At 54.5% G+C, this 20562-nt stretch overlaps 1 protein-coding gene across 4 annotated transcripts in view; it reads right to left on the bottom strand.

Moving 5' to 3' along the window:
• Nucleotides 1-20562, bottom strand: part of RUBCN (RUN and cysteine rich domain containing beclin 1 interacting protein) — a 51283-nt gene that overhangs the window by 15746 nt on the left and 14975 nt on the right. Inside the window, exons 2-13 of one of the 4 annotated variants that reach the window (XM_019532877.1) lie at nucleotides 18110-18263; nucleotides 13746-13829; nucleotides 12150-12309; nucleotides 9297-9403; nucleotides 8362-8518; nucleotides 7263-7814; nucleotides 6450-6494; nucleotides 4016-4111; nucleotides 3039-3154; nucleotides 1783-1984; nucleotides 1356-1457; nucleotides 453-527 (exon numbers count right to left, since the gene is read on the bottom strand). In XM_019532877.1, coding sequence (XP_019388422.1) covers nucleotides 453-527; nucleotides 1356-1457; nucleotides 1783-1984; nucleotides 3039-3154; nucleotides 4016-4111; nucleotides 6450-6494; nucleotides 7263-7814; nucleotides 8362-8518; nucleotides 9297-9403; nucleotides 12150-12309; nucleotides 13746-13829; nucleotides 18110-18263 — 1850 coding nt within the window. The remainder of the gene's footprint in view (nucleotides 1-452; nucleotides 528-1355; nucleotides 1458-1782; nucleotides 1985-3038; nucleotides 3155-4015; nucleotides 4112-6449; nucleotides 6495-7262; nucleotides 7815-8361; nucleotides 8519-9296; nucleotides 9404-12149; nucleotides 12310-13745; nucleotides 13830-18109; nucleotides 18264-20562) is intronic. The other 3 variants (XM_019532879.1, XM_019532878.1, XM_019532880.1) reach the window with 3 other exon arrangements.

Below are 20562 nucleotides of genomic sequence, written 5' to 3'. Positions count from 1 at the left end.
TGACAGGTGGAACCTGCCTCTAGTGCTGCTGCTGGATGAGCCACACCAAGCGCCATGGGGGCAAAGCTGTTCAGGCCCTTGCTGTAGCTTCCCACCGATCTGCCCCTCACTGCATTCACCTCCGATCCTTTCCCTCCAGCCATCAGATGACAATTGTGGCTTCCAGATGTGCAAGCTCTGGGAAATCCTGGAGTGAGGCTGGTTAGAAACCAGACGGCATGCGCAGAGCAGTGAGCTCACGGGGAGTGGACAGAGCTGGGCTCCAGGGGTTTAGCCAGGGGTCAGCATCCAGCCTGAAGCCTGCCAAGGCAGCATAAACTCAGGTGCCCACTCAAGTCCCCTGAGGCCCCTCTACTCCCTGCAACCCCCTGACACGCCTGGGCGACGCACATGGACAGGTGAACACAGACACACACACACATGCAGCTGCGGGGAGCACTCTCGGGTACTACCTGAGAATAGGGAAGCCATTGACACCGAGAGCCCGTTCTTGGACATTTGAATCAGGTTAGATCCATCGCTACCATCTGCATGACACGGTGATGACAAAACAGGTCGCTTCAGTGCTTGGCCAGGCCGGGGAGAAAGGGCATCAACATGAGAGCAAGCGAGCGGGGACTGAGGGGACGCCCAGGACAGGATGCAGGCCCCTGCCTCAATCTTCACAACCAACCCCAGCCTCTAGCCTGCCAGGACCCAACCTAGGGCCAGTGCTGTCAGCAGCCAAGGACAGAGGAATAGGAAGACTGAGGGACATTTATCACAGAGACTGAAGAAAGCCCCAGTCCAGCCTGGTGGAAGACAGGGCAGCGGTTTCTTCGTTAGTGCCCCTTTATAGTCAGCCAGTGGGAATTGCTGCTGAACAAGGGGCACTTACTGTGGAGGTCATCCCACCACCCCACTGGGTACGAACTGAGGATTCAGAGCCCCCAGCCCCAGACTAACACCTGACTGCAGCTGGGAAGCCAGGGTTTGAACAGAGTCCAGCACACCTGGCTATGAGGGGATAAGGACTGCTGGTAGGGACAGTCCAACTACACAGGCAAACAACCCAGTCCCTTGGCCTGACCACTCCCCATCAAGGGGACCTGCTAGGAGTAGTGAACTAAAGGGTTGTTTGGACTATATGAAGGGTCCCACAGGCAAATCACTCAACCCTTCTATGTGCACAGGTCAAGGGCTGCTAAGGCGTCACTCCGGTTTTGGAAGGCACCTGGGATTCCAACTCAACACCTAGTTCATGGCCATCAGCCAAGGCAAGGCATGCCCCTTGCAGGCACAGCCCCACTGACAGCAGTGCAGCGCTACCCCCACCCCACCCCACCCTGCTGTGGGGTGCAGCCACCCTCTCTTACCTTGTATCTCATACTCCTCAACTTCCTCTGCAGAGCCCGAGTCCGAGAGCCGCATGGAGTCATGAGAGCTGAACTGGGACCCACTGTCTGCAGCCATGAAGCCTGGAAGGCAGATCCCACCCCAGGAGGTGCATTGAGATGGGGCCACGAAGTCAGTGGAGGCTATTTAAAAGCAGCAGCAAGAACTAGCAGGGTAGGAGGAGCTGTGATGTAGCTGGGCTGAGTATTGGGGTACATGTGGGAAGAGTGTTAAGCTACATCCTGCTGTCTCTAGTGGGGAGGGGGTGTATTATGAATGCACACGGAGCCATCATACTAGAGTCTCCCATTCGGAGCACATGGACCTTGAGGAGGGAGTTAACACACAGGGAATGAGCCTTGCTCTCACCTGCTGGGTGACAAGTCATATCCAGCAAGCAGCACTCACCATCAGAGCCCATTTCCCGGTAGCCAGGGAGCAGATGTTTGGTGCGGATTTGCTGGCGTCGGATGCGGATCTTCTGCTTGAGCTCCTGGATCTCCTTGTCGCTCTCCTCCTCCTCCTCTTCCAGCTGCTGGCTCAGCATGTTGCATTTCATCAGCTCAATAGCTGCAATCAGCGACTCTGAGATGCTGAAGTGAGCATTTTCCTGGGGGTAAAGGTCACACCCTTAGCGGCTCCTAGTACCAGACAGCCCTGCAGCTTGCACTCGGCAACAGAGAGTCAGCAACCAACAGAGGCGGTGCTGGGTGGACCACATTATGGACAACTTCCCTTCCTACTGCACCTCCCATCAGGCCACAGGAACATCTAAACCTTCCTTAGCCTGGTGCATCTCAGGCACAGGGTGTATCCTACATGTTGGATCTCCGCTTCTGGTAGGAATACTTAAGTGCTTCTCACTAGAGAACCAGATAGGACACCCCCAACAGGAAGAGGGCTGGCTCCAGACAGTCCATCAACCTGAACTTCAGTATTAAGACATGTTGCCATAACCCTGACATCTGCATTTCCGTCTCCTCCATGACTATGGCATAGGCAGGGCCAGGAGGACACGAGCCTGCTGAAGCTGAAGCGAACAGCCTGGAGAGCAGAGTCCTGGCAGGGATCTAAACAGCTCTCCCAAGGGTCATGAGGGAAATCCAGGCAGATTCTCCTAGGCCCAGAAGGTGATCCGAGGCTGCAGGGCCTTCTCAAGGTGCCAGAAGGGTGAGATTTCAGTGAAGAGATGCATGTTCTACAGTCTTCCTCTCCTATGCTTTGCTCCAAGCACCACATATGAGAGAAGCACTATGGTTTCAACTTGATGACTATGGAGTCATCATCACTGATCACAAGTGCCTGGAGGCCAGTCAGGCCCGGTAGGGCCCCTGGACAAGGGGCAAATACTAAGTGGCAGAATGGTAAGATTCCACCCTAAGACAAGGCAGGGCAAGAGGCACAAACAAGGGACTGGACCTGGCAAGTCAGGCCCAGCACACATGCCTAAGGGAGACTCGGTGGTGGTACTGGCAGCTCCTGGCTGGGGGATGCTACAGGGCAACTTCCAGTGAGGCAGCAGCCAAGCAAAGCCGGTGCACAGCTCCAGGGCAGCACCATGGCACTTACACAGGCTGCCCCTTCCAGCTGCTGGCCAGCGGCGCTGAGGGTCCTGGCCCAGCATCCAAGACCACAACCCCCGCAGTGCCCTGGCCAGCCCCTACCTTCTCCAGGTCCGCACAGCTGCCAAAGTCCTGCTCTGACAGGTAGCTGATGAGGGACTGCCCCTGCGAGGGTCTTCGGAACATCCCTTCTCCCGAGCTCAAGTACTGGCTGGTGTCTGGAAAGGCGAGAGACGAGTATGTGGGACGGGAGCAGCTGGGAAACCCAGTGCTGGGAAGTCCAGAGGAGCCCATGCATGGATGCCATGCCCCTGTTTGTACCAGCCTGGCTGTCTCAAAACATACAGGAATCAACAGACAAAGTCAGAGCTGCATCCTATGTCGTCTAGCAGCCAACTTCTCACCACAATCAACTCCAGAGTAGCAAGATGCCACAAACCCTGCCGCCACCACAGGCAATCCCCATCCTCATCACAGCCCCGCCTGATCCCCAATGGCTTCTGCTCAGGGGAAGCCCTAAAGCTCTGCCTTGCAGCCTCTCATCTTCCTTGGGCACAAACCCCAGCCCTCCCCACAGCTGTTACTCTTATGGGGAAAGCAACAATTGTGGAACACACTTCCCCCCCACCCCCAGTCATTGCAATGGTTAAGTCTTTGGGGCAGCTGTGCACCCCACTCTGCACAACATCCAGGGAAGTGAGGCGATGACATTTGGGCTCTAGGCACTGCTGTAATTAGTGGTAAGGAACTCCCTCCTTCCCATGCCTGCCAACATGGTACAAGGGCAGCCAGGCCAGAGATACATAAGCAAGCAACTCCCCCCAAGTCAATGCCTATTAGTAGCAACAGGCAGATGCCCTAATGTACCCACGTGGCTGTTGATGTTATAGGAAGGATTATCTGAGTACAGGGTAGGGCAATGCATTTTCAGGGGAACTGCTGCTCTTAGGAAGCACAGGTGCAAATGGGAATCAATCATCGTGGCAGGTTCAAAGTCCTCCTGCAAACACCTACGAGAGCCAGACAAACCCTCCTGGATAGGGGTTCCTTCAGCTGCTCTCTGCCCCAGCCATACTCACCATGCTCCATGTACAGGGAGCTTGGCGTGCTCACATCGCTGCCCTGGGGAGAGCAGCACAAGGGGCCTCGCACTCGCGATATGTCTCCATGCGATTCTGAGAGAGGAAGAGAGAAAACACCATGGCAGGTCAGTAGCCCTGCGGGGCTGGCCCAACCCCAAACCCCAACCCCGTGCATGACATGGGATGGAACGAGTCAGATACCAGAGAACAGACAGGAACTGAAGGGGGACAGGACAGGGTCAAGCCAGCTGGTGTCCAGTGAGGAAGGGGATGACCTGAGTGCAAAGCAGGAGGGTCAGTGCCAGGAAGGGGCAGGCCATGAGCAGGGGATAGCTTGCCTGGGCTGGTCTCCGAGGGTGGTTTCTCCCAACAGCAATGGGGAAGCAGGAAAGGGACAAGCGGGCAGAACGGAAGAGCCTGGCTGCAGCACAGCTTGTCTGTCCTATTAGCTATAGCAATGAGGGGGAAGGGCACAGAGTTAGAAAGAGCCCCTGCTCCCCTTGGCAGCAAGGCTCAGGATTGCAAGAGCTTGACGTATGGTCTGGGTGCTTTGCGCAGGGTTCCAGGCACTCAATTCCCCCTCCAGGAAGGCAGGGGGCTAAACATGGGGGATCACAGGGCTCTGTGGTTCCAGCATACACGGAAGACGAGGTGCGGAGAAGGGTGTACTCTCTAACCTCCTCCCCTTGACGGCTCTAGCTGTGGGGAAGCAGCTTTCCTGCACACAGGAGCTCCCAGTGCTGCAGCAGCAATGACCTACAGGCTCAGATACCAATGCCTACAGGACGCAGAGGTGACCCAACATGCGGCTCCCAGCACCCTGCCCTCCATCTGCCCGGGACGGCAGTCACAGCCTCGCTGGGCAGGACTAGGGGAGGGGCTGCCCCAGCCAATGTCATCAGAGGCAAACAGGGCTGGTGCCTGTAAGCCTGAAACAACGGTATGATGGGATGATGCTAAGACCAAGTGCCTTGAGGCATGACCTCAGCAGGATGAAGCCCTGGGCTATTGCTGAAAGGGACGTGAAGACCAAACATGCAAGGGAAGCTGTGGGAGGAAGTGAGGAAGAAAAAGGTGGGTGGAGAGGAAGGTGCAGGTGGAACATGCAGTTGCACCAGGCATCGGGAACGGGGGGCAAACTCAATTGGCTCATACCGCTCTGCTCAGCCCCTCTGCCGGGAAGAAGTGCATGTCGGCAGCAGGGAGCACAACAGGGAGAGGACGTGTCCTCTGCTGAATGAAGAGGCCAGCGCTAGGTCTCAGCCCTGCAGTCCTGGTGAGTGGTGGGGCCTGGGCCAGCACAAGCAGGACAGGGCAAGCCTCATCTGGAGGAATAACTGCCTCGCCTCCAGAGCTCAGGGACATCCTAGGCTGCCGCAGGGGGCTGGGCTCTGGCCTCCAGGATCTGGAGCCAGGTGAATTCACTTTCTGCAGGCCATAAAACAGCTGTCGGGCAGTTTGGGCAGGGTCTGAGCTGAGAGCCCCATGACAACAGCTCAGTAATAAGCGTTCCACTGCTCAGCTCCAGTGCCCAGCACCCACAGGCATCACACATGAGGAGCAAGAGGCTACAAGGACTCGCCTACCCCAGAGCACTGAAACGAAGACAGCTTCCAGGCCCAGCACGGCTGATCTCCCAATAGTGGGGAGGTACCAGCCACTAGGACCAGCGGCAGGGCTGTGCAGTGGCAAACAGCGCTGGCAAGAGCCCTGGAAGTCAAGCATCTTAATCTGCTGGCTACACGGACAGCGAGTGCAGCAATGGACCTGTGGGGAGCAGCTGCTGCACCTGTCTTGGGCACCTCCAGACTGCTCTAAGGGGTCCTGCACAGCCTTGCCCGGCTGAGGCTGAGGCGCTGAACCCCAGTGATATCCAGCGGTGAGCACTTTGGCCCCTATAGAAGTTGGGTCACACTGCCTCATGAAGCGCAGAAGCAGCAAGACCTGGAATTGAACCCCAGAGTCCCAACTCCCCACGTCATTCTCTGAGCATTACACCATAGCTGTAGGCCAAGCATGCTGCCTCGTGGGCAGACGCTGCTCCCAGCTCTGTAAACCTGAGCTCCACCAGGCAAGGGGGTGAACGTGACATATAAGCCAGCCCTTCCCTGTAGCCCAGCATGGTTCAAAAGATGTGGTGAGGCTTCCTGCTTTCCCAAAGGGGAAGGAAGGCAGCCCACACCTCACCAGTAAAGGCAGCAAAGCACCATGCACGGGAACAGAGCACGTTCTTGGTCCAGTCCAGCACCCCCTCCCAAACCAAGCGGGGATCCTCACACAGGTCACATGCATGACCCTGGGTGACCCTCCATGCACCATGAGGGACTGGGGAATGGAGAGGCTGGGATGGACATCAGTGCATTAATGGAAGTCCTGAATGCAATATAATGATGGCTGACGTGAGGGGGGCTGGGGACACCGGCTCCCAAACCTGCTACTGGGTCTTCTATAATAATGGTGATATCCCTGAGGCCTCCTGGGCAGGCAGCAAAGACAGAGTGTGAGGGGAGGAGAGAAAACAGACACACATAGGTTACTTGGGGGCTGCTGCTCCTGCTGGAAGGCAGCACCATGGTGTCCACCTGGCAGCAGGCCTGATGCCCACCTCCAGGAGGTCCACAGGCCTGGCACTCACCTGCAAAACTCGGAACAGACAGTTCAAAAAGACCCAGACTGTCTTGCAAGTCTAATGAAGGAAGGCCCAGTGATAGGGCCTCTGGCACTCTGAGATGGACACCCAGAGCTGCTGGGCAGACAAGACCCCAGAAAGAGGGCAGAAGGGCCCTGGGGAGCTCCAAAGCAGTGCCAGCCTGCGGTGGAGCCCCAGGGGACCACACCAACTCAATATCTGCTGGCCATGTGAAGCCTGGCTGCAGAGCATGGCAGGGACTTCCAGGAGTAGAGCTCAGAGCTTGGCTGAGGAGGGGGCAGGCAGGAGGCAGCTCCATCTCTGGACATATACAGTGCAGAGGCCAGGCCCAGCTGCCACAGTGCATGCTTTCCCTCCCTTGCATTGCACAGCACCAGGCCCCCCTCAGGTCCCCACTGTGCGAGGACATTGCAAGGGGGTGTCATTCACTAATTAACAAGTGCTGATGCCCCTGCACATAGGCAAACACTGACTGCTGGCACCCTCTGGGACCACCCTGTAAAACCCAGTCACTCTCCTGTGCATGAGACCTCTCCCCAGACTCCATCTCATGCACAATGCTGCCCCCACCCGCTCCCCTGGTCCCAGCCTTACCATGAGCTCTCCCTGAGGCCACGTTGGTATCTGACTGAGAGCGTGCGTGACTCTTCTTGGGGATCCCCTGCGTGGCTGCCGTCTGCCCCTCCGAGAAGCTGGACCTGCGCAGGATGCCCATGGCCCTGGTGCAACTGCTGGGCCCCTGCTCCCCGAAGGAGCACACTGACTCCGGCTTCTGAGAGCTGCTGGATGAGAAGAGGGGAGAGCTGCTGCTCTTGCTGCTGCTTGAGCTGCTCTGGCTGCTGGCTGCCCGGCCCCGGCGCCCCAGGTTCCCGATGGCCAGGTACTCTGGCCCGTCGTTGGCATCGCTCTGCTGGTCGTCCTGGTTGCCCACCCAGGCGTCCTCGCTTTGGCCAGTTGTAGTGCTGGCGCTCATCTCACTGGCCGGAGAGGACAAGTCCTTGGAGGAGGGAGTGCTGAGGCTGGGAAGGGGGCCAGGCAGGCCCAGAGGGGATTGGTCGTGCAGCAGCAAGGAGGGCAAGTCATGCAGTGAGCTCTCTGGAGGCTGGCTAGTACTGCTTCCCACCGAGAAGCTCGCCACTCTCCTGTCTGGAAGAGGTGGAGAGAGGGGGTGACATATCGGAATTGATGGTAGTTTTATGCAGAGTTTAGACAATGAATTTGTCTGAGATATTTTGGACAGGGCTGACCCTGCCTCAGACAGGAGTTAAACTAGTTGTGACCTCTAGAGCTCCCTTCCAGCCTCACTTCTCTGTGATTCTCATCGAACACAGGCCAATCCAGTCCAAGCGGGTGAAAGGAAGGGATCTGACACATTCCCTGTACACCTCAGGATTCGCAAGCCTCCCTGGACAGCTGGAGGCTGAGGCTCAGTCTAGTTCATACCAAGGCCTCATATATAACACCTGAACATTTAGCCTTGAGGGCACTGCAGGGAAGCTGGGAAGGGCTAAGCTGGGGGAAGAGGTTGTTTTATAGGAAGCTTGTTCAGGCAGCCTCGTTGCACACAACTGTAAGGCCACAGGGTCAGTCAGGAGCTCTAACTAGAGCTGGCACTTTGCAACCCAGCCCCACCTGAAGCCCCCACTGTTAGCCTCCCCCATGCCGAGGGAGCTGGCTGCTAGGCTCTGCTTACCCGAGGTGCCTGTGGCGGCTGGCTGGTGCAGGCTGGAGAAGGACCCAAAGTACCGATGTGAGGGGTAGTCTGAGGGGATGACTGGCACAGACCCAGGAAGTGCTGTCAGGCTCTGGCTCTTGGTCGCCTGCAGTGGGGCTTCACCCTTCCTGGCAAACTGAAGAGGCGCAGCAGAGTTAACACAGCCCGGCAGCAATCACTTCTCTGTGAGATCAGAGGTAGAGGAACCCACTCTAATGTGGCTGCAGCTTGTGCCAGGCAGGACCCAGCCATGGCTGTTTAGCTGTGGGGAGGGGGTTGGGAGAAGCCACAGCAGCAAAGGGAAGCGGATTATTGTTCTCAATGCAACAGCAGGCTCCAGTCTGGAAATGACTAGGCTCTCCCAGCACAGTGCCCTGGCAGCCCAGTGCCCTAGGAAAACAGCACTTGGGTCCTTCAGTGCTGCGGTCACACGGGTGGGCGGGGAGCGGGAGAGCAGGTCCCCGCGGGCCCTTGCTGGGCTGGCACCAGGACTGTCATGCACACAGCAAGGGCTCGGCCATGCTCAGAAAGTCATCTGCAGTTTCAGCTGGGGACCTCTGTGCAGAACAGGGAGAGGGCCAAGGGGGAAAGTGAGAGAGATGAGGTGACCAACACAAGGTCATAGAGGTGGGAATAATGCCCAGGCCTCTCCTGCCACAACTCATCCCATTCTGATTTTGGGAACCAGCCCTGAGCATCCACTTTCATTCCTAAGCAGCCCACCTTCATCGTCCCAGGCAGCTGCAGGCAGGGGGGCCAGCCCCTACCCAGTCTGTTTCTCTCAAAGGTTTAAGCCTAAAGGAAAGGTCCGTCTTTATAGAGCTCCATGGGCGCTGAACGGGCATTATGCACGTGGCCACAGTGCAGCAGTGTTATGGGGCAGAACAGGCAGGTGGAGAAAGGACCCAGCTCACCATGGACGTGTCGATCTGAGCCAGGAGCCGGGGGTTGTTTTGTTCCACAGCCTCAAGGCACTGTAACATGGCTGTGACATGGGCCTCGCTCAGCAGGAAGGCAGTGTCTGCAGGGAAATAGGAGAGGTCAACCCAGTGGGACTCATGACACTTGTACCACCCCCTGGGGACAGGAGTTTGCAATGGGCACAATTTTTAGAGCGTGGGGATAATCCCTTGGTCCATCCTCAGGCTGTCACCGCCTGCTCTCTCTCAACATGGAGAACTACTGCCCAAGCCCCTCTGCAGCCAAGCTTACAAGGGGTCCCAGTTTTCACACTTCCGCACAGAATCCTCTGGGATCCGGAAGGAAGACCTACTCTTGGGTACAGCAGGGGACAACTTCCTGGTGCAAGTACTGAAGCAGCCAACTAGGGGCTGTGCTCTTCTTGACCTGCTGCTCACAAACGGGGAAGAATTGTTGGGGAATGTAGTATAATGGATAGCAACTAGGGCAGCAGCAAGCGTGAGATGATAGAGTTCAGGATTCTGAGGACAGGAAGGCTGGAGAGCAGCAGAGTAAGGACCCTGGACTTCAGAAAAGCAGACTTCGACTCACTGGAGGAACTCATGAGCAGGATCCCCTGGGAAGCTGGTCAGAGGGGGAGAGGAGTCCAGGAAAGCTAGCTGTACTTGAAAGAAGCCTTACTGAGAGTGCAGGAATAAACCATCCTGATGTGCAGGAAGACTAGCAAGTGTGGCAGAAGACCAGCTTGGTTTAGCAGGGAACTCTTCAGTAAACTAAATCACAAAAAGGAAGCTTATAAGAAGTGAAAACTTGGACAAACACCTACAGAGGAGTATAAGAGCACTGCTCAGGCATGCAGGGATGAAGTCAGGAAGGCCAAAGCACAACTGGAGTTACAGCTAGCAAGTGATGTGAAGGGTAACAAGACAAGTTTCTACAAGTATGTTGGTAGCAAAAGGAAGATGAGGAAAAGCGTGGGTCCCTTACTGAATGGGGGAGGCAAGCTTGTCACAGAGGATGCAGAAAAGGCTGAAGTACCAATCAGCATAGATTCACCAAGGGCAAATCATGCCTAACCAATCTGATTATCTTTACGACAAGGTGACTGGCTCTGGGGATGCAGGGAGACCGGATGTGGTGTACCTTGATTTTAGCAAGGCTTTTGATATGGTCTCCCACAACATTCTCCCAGGCAAGCTAAGGAAGTACAAGCTAGATGAAGGGACTGTAAGGTGGATAGGAAACTGGCTGGAGCAGACTCAGAAGGTAGTAGTCAATGTCTCTATGTCTAGTTGGCAGCCGGTATCAAGTGGAGTGTCCCAGGGGTCAGTCCTGGGGCTGGTTTTGTTCAATGTCTTCATCACCAATTTGGAAGATGGGATGCAGGGCAACCTCAGCAAGCTTGCAAATGACAACGAGCTGGCCTGGGGGGAGGAGTAGATATGCTGGAGGGTAGGGCTAGGATTCAAAGTGACCTAGGCAAATTGTAGGACTGGGCCAAAAGGAATCTCATGCAGTTCAACAAGAACAAGTACAGAGTACTGCACTTAGGAGGGAACAATCCCCTGCACCAGGACAGGCTGGGGGTCAACTGGCTAGGCAGCAGCTCTGCAGAAAAGGACCTGAGGGTTACAGTGGACAGTTTTGGGCCCCCCACTACAGAAAGGATGTGGACAAGTTGGAGAGAGTCCAGAGGAGAGCAACAAAAATGGCTGGAGGGGTGTGGGGACAGGACTGGTGAGGAGAGGTTGAGGGAACTGGGCTGATTTAGTCTGCAGAAGAGATGACCAAGGGGGGACTGAATAGCAGCCTTCATCTCCCTTCAGGGGGGCTACAAAGAGGAAGGAGTTGGACTGGTCTCAGTGGGGGCAGACGACAGGACCAGGAGCAATGGGCTCAAGTTGCAGCAAGGGAAGTCGAGGTTGAAAGTTAGAAAAAGCTCTCTCCCTAGGAGGGTGGTGAAGCGCAGAAACATGATACCTAGAGAGGGGGTGGTGTTTCCATCCTTGGAGCTTCTGACTACTCAGGTAGGCAAAGCCTTGGCTGGGATGATGTAGCTGGGGCTGGTCCTGCTTTGAGCAGGGAGTTGGACTAGATGTGACCCCCTGAGGTCTCTTCCAGCCATCATTTTCTGTGAACTCTGCAGCAGGGCTGCTCCAGTACGTACTAGCAAGAGACAATGGCTCCTCTCCACACAGGAAGTAAAAGCAAGGCTGGGGGTGTTGGGTTCATCAGAGAACTCAGGAGGCTCTAACCAAGGCAGTGGCAAACACCCCACAGACTTCAGAGAGCCCAGCTGCCAAGAAGGACTGAACAGACAAAGGGCCCTGGAGACTGCTGTGCATCATACACAGCAGCCAAACCCAAACCACGATTTCCCCTTTCCAGACCCTTGCTTTACAACAAAAGCTCTTTGTTCCTGTTTGGGGGGACCCGGCCTGCAGCAGCTGTGGGTTCACACTACAAGATTTCCTAGCTTACACCACAAGTCAATGTGTTTTCTGTACTGCAAAAAAATCAAAAGGCGAATACTCCCCAGAACCCAGCAAAGCTTCTGCTTCCATCTTGGCCTTCTGTTTCTTACTCTAAACCAACTTGCATTTTGAACCGAAAAAACTGCTTTTGAGGTCAAAACAAGTTTATGGAAAGGTTTTGCATATGTTCAAGTCAGAGTTGGGCCCCTTCCAAAGGAGGGCACTAGTTTTGTTGTACCAGCATTTTTCAATCAAATGCCACAGTGGAATCCCCTTCCCTGACCCACCCCCAGGCACCCCAAGCCATCCTGGCAGGTCCAGCCCTCCCCAGGGACGAAAGACAACTGTCTGCCTGGGGCTGGTGGGAGTTACCTTTGTAAAATTTTCTGATGTACTGCCTGTTCCCCAGCAGAGGCTTCAACTGGGCGGAGAGGCAGTGGAACTGCAGGCTGCGCTGCAGCCACCGCTTCGCTGGGGCCTGGTCGCTGAGGCTGTCGGCGTTTTGCAGGTCATCTTCACGCAGGTTGATGAACTGGAACAGAGGCCATGGGTGAGTCAGGGGACATAGAAGCTGCAGCCTCCCAAGAGCTGCATGCCAACACCATCCTTCTTCCAGGGCCAGAACAGCCCCTAGAGATGCCCCAAGCCCAGTCACTGCCTGGGAAGCACAGCCCTGGTCTGGCAGCACTCTGCCTCTCTGCTCAGTTCTGGTGGAGCACAGCAGCTGGCCAAGCCAGCGTGCTCACAATGGAAGCAGCAGCACCGGTGGAGACTTGTGGCACAAAGGCCAACAGGCTGCAACCTGCTTGGGAGGCTAAAGTCCTTGGCTTACCCTGTCAAGGTTGGGAGGCTTCCACTGCATTGTCCCACCATGTGCACCCAGGGGACCAGGGCCAGGCCTGCTCAGTCGCCAGAATCTGAGCTAAGCTTGAGTGAACTGCCTGCTTCTTGGCTGACACACTTGGAACTGAACCAGGGCTCCAGACCACAGAGCAAGGCCCTGTACAACAGTCCTGCTTCCACCTGGAAGCTCTGCCCTGCTGCTCCCCTGAACTCTCCATGAGACCCTTCCTCCATAAGAGCTCTGCATATCAGCCATGTCATGAGCGTGGCCTCAAAGAGAACAGCAGAGTGGTAGGTATCAAGAAGGGGAAGAAGAGCTGTTCTCCCTTGGGGCAGAGAGTAGGACACAGGGCAAGACATTGAAACAGCAGCAACACAGAGAGATATAGATTAAATCTCAAAAAAGAAGCTCTCCCCCTCAAGGCAGGAGGGCAACCCAAGAAGCTGCTTAGGGGAGCGGTGGCATCTCCTTCACTGGAGGGTTTCAAGCAAAGGCTGAGTGGGATGAGTTAGAAACAGCACACATGGCCTCCATGCAGGGGTCTGGACTGGATGAGGTCCCTTCCAGCCTCCAATTCTATGGATGGCCCCTCAAATCAGGGCTGTCCAACTGGCACAAGGTGCTCCTGCAACAGCTGCCAGAGTCTCTGGGCTCTCCTTCCCTCCTCTGACTTTCACTGCCTGCTTCTGCCTCAGGGCTGCACAGTGCAAAGGGGGAGGGTAAAAGGACCTGGTGCAGCAGTGATGGGCATGAGGGCCCACATGGGGGCATGGCCACAAGGAACTGGAGACCAGCGACTCATGTCTCCTGGACCCATCTCCCCTCTGCTCTGGTGGGTTTGACCCCACAATCTTTTCCAGGGCACAGCCTGTAAGGAAAATGTACCCCACGCAGCCAAAGCCCCACAACAGTTATAGAAGATAAGGGCTTGCAGCAGAGTGCTGCGTTCTTCTGCCCCGAGTCTGTCCAAGCTGGGAGAGAGGGATGCTCAGAGAAAGCCAGGTCCCCTGCTGCAGGGCACCCAGGCCAAGGTCATCGTGCCACTCTCACATTCCCTCCCCTGTGCAAATCCACGGGCTGGAGGCCTCCCAGCCAGCTGTGCCCTCCAGCCCTCTGCACCTCACCTCCTCCACGTGATGAGCAAAGTTGGGGCTCAGCCAGCGGATGTCCTTCACGAACTGCCAGTAATCCTGCTGCCTGCAGTACACCTGCCAGGAGAGGTGCTGTTAGACTCTGCACCACACCACTCCAGCTACTGGGAAAGGAGCAGGAGGGCAGGGGAGCTGCATTTCCCAGGGGCCTGCTCCAGGGCCCCTCTGCAAGCCAGCTGCTGCTGCTGCTGCTGGGGAAGTGGGGATCAGCTTGTTCAAAGACACTTCCCCTCCAGGCTTCTGCAGCAGCTGGGGCGAACGGACAGGTGGCACGCCTCTGATCTTATGTCTCAGCCTGACTGGGACAACACAGCCCTGGCTCCTATGCCAGGATGAGACCAACAGAGGATGCCCCCATACATGCCACAGGACCAAGCGCCTTGGCTGACAGGCAGAGGGAGCAACTGCAGAACTCCATGCACACAGACAAAAATAAATAGGAAGAAAAAGCAAATAAGCCAGGAGCTTTGCAAGGAGGAAAGAAAAAGAGTGACTATGAGCAAGACAGAGGCTATTGCAAAGGGATCTCCTACATACAAAGGCCCAACTGGGAGCTCAGCAGGCTGAGAGCACAGCACCTGCAGGATGTACCTCCAGCACCCTGAGGTTCAGTGGGCAGAAGAAGCAGTGTACAGATGAGGTGGAGGACAGATGTGCAATGAAGAGGTTAATGCCTGCCCGTTAATGCAGGCCCAGATGCAGGGAGCAGCAAGCTCAGCCAGGAACTAGATAACACTTGACCTTTAGCCCCAGGAAAATGAAGCAAACAAACCCCAGCCCAAGCCCTGACAGGTCAGAGCCCAGCACAGCAGGGCAGGACAGGGGAAGGGGCACACGGCCAGTGCTGGGCAAGCCTCAGTGGCCTATATGGTGCCAAGGTCTCTCCCTCCACAGGTCTCTCCAGCCCAGGAGCAGGGATTTGACCACATTTCAGCCTGTCAGAGGAGGGCAGCACTGCCCACAGCTGGAAGATGTGGGCTAGGGGTCGGGGGTAGAACAGGGAAATCTTTCCTGAATGTGTATCCCTCCCTAGCTCCCTCTCAGTTTCAGGGCTCAGGCACAGGGCAGAGAGGACTAAATGGGTATACAGGCCTCAACCCCCTATCCCAGCCCAGCTATTTCATGCAGGCTCCAAGCCTCACACTGCCTCCAGAGCTGGGAGCCAGGGCTGGATGCAAGTGGACACCCACATCTTAGAGGGACAGCATCCTATCCACATACAACAGGACTGTGGCTAACAGTAGATGACCCAGCTTTCAGTCAGAAGGCAGGGAACAGTTGCACCTTTAGGGACTAACTAAATAAGGTTATACAGAGAAAGTATGTATTTTCATGAATCCAAGTTCACTTCATGAGATACTCCCTTTTAATCACCAGCAGGGAAATAAGCCTCACACCAGCTGCATGTCCTGCTGCACTTCAAATTCAAGACCTCTCTTCCCCTTTAACTGTTCCCAAATAAATAATGTTCCCCAAGTGCCATGGCTATGCCTACCATTAGCCAATCTCTTGTTCACCAGATCAGCTCCACAGGTGAGGCTCAGGGGTCTGAACTAACCAGCGTGGTGTTGCTGGCGGTTCCCACATACCTACAGGATCTCAAGCTGGGAAGGGAGCTAGCAGGTCTGATTTCTCAGCAGCAGAGGCCCCCCATGTTTTCACAACTGAAGGCATGGGAGGTTTCAGACTAGCTCCTCCTTGCACCCCATGTTGGGCTGTGCTGTTGCCACCTCCGATAGCTTTGGAAGCTTTGCCAAGTTCAAAGTCTCACAAACTCCTAATTACCACCTCTCTGCTTCCTGACAACAGCCTTGCTTTCTGTTGACACGGCAGTGTGGAGAGGAGTCGCACTGGAGAGGGGACAGAGGGCAAAGCAGAAATATCCTGGCAAACAAGCACCACAGACTGTAGCTCTTGTGCCACGGTAGCCCTACCACACAGCTGGCAGTCCAACAAGTTTGTCTTTGGGGCAGGCAATGCTAGACTCGTACCTTTTTCTGCTGCTTTAGCAAGTACAAACAACCTCAGCATTAACTAAGAAGCTTCTCCTTAACTCAGGTGTTTTCATACTCAAATATCTTGGATGTCAATTCTTTTCTCCCCCGGTTTTGGGAGGCTTTGGTTGGGAATCCCCAAACCCGGAGTGATACTTCTCATGACACATAAAATAAAAGCCACTTAATGGCAGAGACACCCCAAACCCTCCAATTCTTTCACGCGTCTATGGAGAAACATTTCTTTACTGGGGAGAAATGGCAGATGGGGACAATATTAAATTGTTCCCAGGAAAAGCCTCACCCAAAAGCACTTGCTGTGAGCCTGCATGAAGCTTTAATAAAGAATAAAGTCGTGAGGAGTGGGGCATCCCCTCCCACAACTGCAGAGTCAGTCATTTGTGAGGCCACAGTTATGCCAGTTCTCCAATCCTCCACACAGTCCTCCAGTGGCGGAGTCAAGGCCTGACACTTCTAATTAAAAACACAGATAGGAACAGCTTTCTCTGCATAGAAAAAAAGGAGAGGGGCAAAATTTGCACTTTACAGGTCCAAGGTCTAAACTCTGCAAAGAGCCTTGGTAAGGAGCACTAGCCTGTGTTGACAGGGCTTGGTTATCCAAACTGCTGTCACGCAGTAAGTACAAGGATCCCTTTGAAGCCTGTTTCTTTAAAACAGGAGCATCAAAGACACAGCCAGCAGGCTGGATCCAGCCTTCAGAGCCATGTCATCTGGCCCACTGGCTGGAATTTGGTACTGGGACAAGCAGCAGTAACATTAATTGCTGCAACTCCCAGAACCTCAGCAGCTGCTGCTTATCTCACCACCAAAACTGCAGTCCCGAGGGCCAGATCCAGCCTGTGGGCTGTATTTTTGACACCCCGGCTTTAAAGAAACAGGCTCCAAAGGGTCTGGATCTGGAGTGTAAAGACCCATGGCTGGAAGAAAGGGAGAAATCCTCAAACAAGGAATCTTCAGAGGTGCAGAAGAGATCTGCTTTCAGCAGCAAGGGGAATGGGTGTGAATGGGCAACAACAGGGAGAATTAGTGGGAAGAAAAAAAGATAATGAGTTTATACAAAGCCTGGATTTGGGCCTTGGACTCCATTACCTTCTAAAAATCCAGAATATTGAGGCCTGGGGTTGCTCCCACCAGTCCCAGCCAAGAACTTCTCCAAGACCCTTCATCACTGAGCTGATGCAGTACTGTGGTGTCACTGGAGGATCCAGGAGGAGGGAACAAGGGGCTGGGTGGGGACAACTTCCCCAAAAGTCACTGATACTTAGTTAATGTGGCATGAAATGATATGAGGGAGGAGGTGAATGGCAAGTGGGTCAACCCTCACAGAGCTCTAAAGCACAAGTTTTCCCGGTTGCAATGGAGCTGTTAGGACAAAACCATTCCCTACCTCACTGGCTTCCTGCGTTAACCCCAATTCTTTTCCCCCACCCAAGGAGTTCACTGCATTTCACAAACATGAAGCCATTCAATCCCCTGATGAGCAGGGCAGTATTATCAAAGAGGAAAACTGAGGCCCGCAAAGGAGGGACCTACAAATCAGTGGTGGACCTGGGGACCTCCCTCCTTTGCTCTAGCCACAATGAATAGGTGTACACTGATATTTAGAGCTGAGTTTGAGCAACCTCAAGCACCAGAACTGCCCCTCTCTTCTATGTTGTACCTTGGTGCCTAAACCAAAGCCATCTACCCTGTGTTTCTTTCCTGAACACAGCACTACCATGTGCCCCAGCATCCCTTTGGAGTCCCTCTAGGAATCAGTCTGCCGAAAACTTGTCTTTCTTCCTGGGCAGTAGAAAGGAAGTGGTGTGAAGGAAAGCTGTGTCAAAAACAGGGTATTGTGGGACTGCTGCTGGCTGACTCCCTGTGTACCAGCCCTGCTTGCCTAGGCAAGTTCAAAGCACACTGGAAAGGAGGGATGGGGTAGACTTGAGACCCAGAAACTCAGCAGAGCTCGCAAGGTCAGGCAGGACTGCTACCAGGATGGATGGTCAAAAGATACGGGTGTGAGGGCAAACTTAGGGTCACCCCTATCAATTTAGATACAACTACAAACAACCTAATCTTCATTAAAGCTTTAGCCACAACCACCTCAACATTAATTATTATAATAATAATTATTATTATTATTACACTACCACCACCCTTTGCCAGTTGTTTCAGGGAAAACACAGCTGCTCCCCCACTTGGTGGGTTACCCCAATACTGGGAAAAGAACTGAGTCTGCCATGTATCACTGAGAAACAAACACCCTCAAGAAGGTGCCACTTGTGAGAGCAGCCACCGGAGGTTCAATGCCACAGAGCAGCACACACAGCGCCTTACCTTATCATGGATGAGCCCATGGAAGAGGATGCTATGCATGTCTCTGCACAGTCGCTCCAAGCCGCCATACTTGGACCAGACATTCGGGTTGTTGGTGGACACCAAACCCTCCACTGTTGTCTTCAAGTTGCCCAGAAGTTTCCAATGCTCCTTCCTACATGGGCAGAAGGAAACAGAGCCAGTGAGTTCCCTAGTCATGCAGCAAACAAGGTTTAGGAGGCCAACAGCAGCATCGTTGCCCCCACAAAACCTTTGTGAAGCTGAAATATTTAGGCAGGAATCCTAGAAGCCTGCAAGACACGAGTGTCCCATGCACACTGCCAAAGTACCCCCACCTGAGGTTCAATGTTTGCCCACTTTATTCATGAGTGTCCTGCTGTGGGCCACTGAGACCACCCAAACTTCAGGCTGGGAGGGGACCACTCCAGCATGCTTCTGCCAGTATTGTGATGAATGCCAAGGCTGAGAGATTTCACTGTGCAGCATTAGCACACTTGCTCTCCCTTAAATGCCAACACTATATATGGATTGCAGTCTGCATGCCACCCAGCAGCCTAGCCTGTTCAGAAAGGGCCTCTGTAGACCCAGTGAGAGGAGCTCACAGCTGTCTCTGGTTATTCCAGAGGCATTTTTTTGTTTCAACTCAATGATCACGTGCCTTGGACATATCACTCAGTACAAGGGAAAGGACAGGGGCTATCACAGCTGAGCGAGCAAGATGTTCTGTTATGGTACTGGAGGCTCACTCCAAGGGCCACCCCAGCTGGCCCAGGGGTAGATGGGCACCTGGCTGTTTGGATGGGGGAGTCTAAAGGCAGACAGATAAGATGCCAGTCACATGCCCTCCTGCATGGGCCACTGGCTGGCCTGCCTTACCCACATCTCCCAACAGACTGCTAGGCTCAGCAGGGCTCGAATGTTTCAGTGCAAACCTCAGGAGCAGCTCTCCAGCCCTCACACCAGCAAGTTGTGTTCTTGCTGTGGGTCCATACTGGCAAGGCAGAAGGGAGGGCAGGCTGCCAGGCCAACCCTAGCATCTAATGAAGTAGGTGGAAAGCCTCACCTCTCTGGGCCAGCTAGTCTAAGGTGCCACCCTGCTGTGCCCCCTGCTTGATGCCCAACTAACATGGTGAACTCCCTCTGTGCACACCCCAGGAACAGGCCTGTCCCAGACAATCCTGCTCCTTGCACACAGAGCCCCTGGCTGCCCCAGGTAAACCAGGAAAGAGCATCCCTCCCTGGTAAGAATGGGGCTGGATGGGCACAGGGCAGTATCATAACTGGTCTGTGTTCACACAGAAAACTAGCAGAAGATCTGGGAATGAATCCCACAGGTCCTGACCCCTGCCCTAACCACTAAACACCACCACCTGAGCCAAACATTCATAGTTTCATAGTTATTAAGGGCTTGAAGGGACCTTACAGATCACTGGGTCTAGCCCCAGCATGTGGGCAGGAAAGACTGCTGGGATCAAATGGTCTCACCAAGAGCTCATAAAGCCTCCACACTGAGGATCATTGAATTTTAAAGCAGGAGGAGAGAGAGAGAATATCATATAGAGAAGTAGGGCCGGAAGGGATCTCCATAGATCACCTAGTCCAACCCCCTGCTGAGGCAGGATCATCCCTATCCAAACCATCCCAGACAAACCCATCATCAAACCTCTTAGTAAAACTACCGTCAACCCTGACACAGCACACACATCACACCCAAAGCTGTCGCAGGGGAACTATAGCAGCCAACATCCTGTTTCTATGAAAGGGTGTTAATATACGTTCAAGAGATCCCAGGTAGAGGGCCACTTCCCCCCCACTAGAGGAAGGTAAAAAACCCACCCTGACCAATTCCGTTCTCAAAGGGGCCAGCCAGGCACGAACCCCAACAACGCAGCAGCAGGTACGAAACCTTGCACGGACCGAATCGTGGCTCTACATTTCCTCTTAGTGTCCCACACAAACTCACCCAGGGGGCAGCCAGCAGCGTCCTGCAGCCATTCAAACAGTACGAAATAAGAGAAGCAAAGATGAGGTGGAAATAATGGCATTTAAAAAAAAAATGCTTTCATTGTAAATAGCTGATGAGCTCTTTGTAACCCAGAGGAGGTGGCTGGAGGGCATGCAAGAAGGGAGGAATAGGCTGCAATTGGACCTAGACAGGTTACAAGGGTGGGCGGACGAGAATAGGATGGGATTCAACATCGATAAGTGCAAGGTGATGCACCAGGGAAGGAAGAACCAGGACCATACCTACAGGCTGGGGAACTCCCTTCTCGTCAGCGCAAAGGCCGAAAAGGATCTTGGAGTCATCACTGATGCCAAGATGAACATGGGCCGGCAGTGTGGGGATGCACAGATGCATCTGAAGCAGGTCCAGGGAGGTGACCCTCCCCCTCTGTGCAGCACTGGTCAGGCCGCAGCTGGAGTACTGCGTCCAGTTCTGGGCGCCGCACTTC

The sequence above is a fragment of the Crocodylus porosus genome, unplaced genomic scaffold (assembly GCF_001723895.1).
Source record: "Crocodylus porosus isolate Cpor-Errol unplaced genomic scaffold, CroPor_comp1, whole genome shotgun sequence".
Taxonomy (NCBI): domain Eukaryota; kingdom Metazoa; phylum Chordata; order Crocodylia; family Crocodylidae; genus Crocodylus; species Crocodylus porosus.
This window is presented reverse-complemented; position numbering and strand designations above follow the sequence as displayed.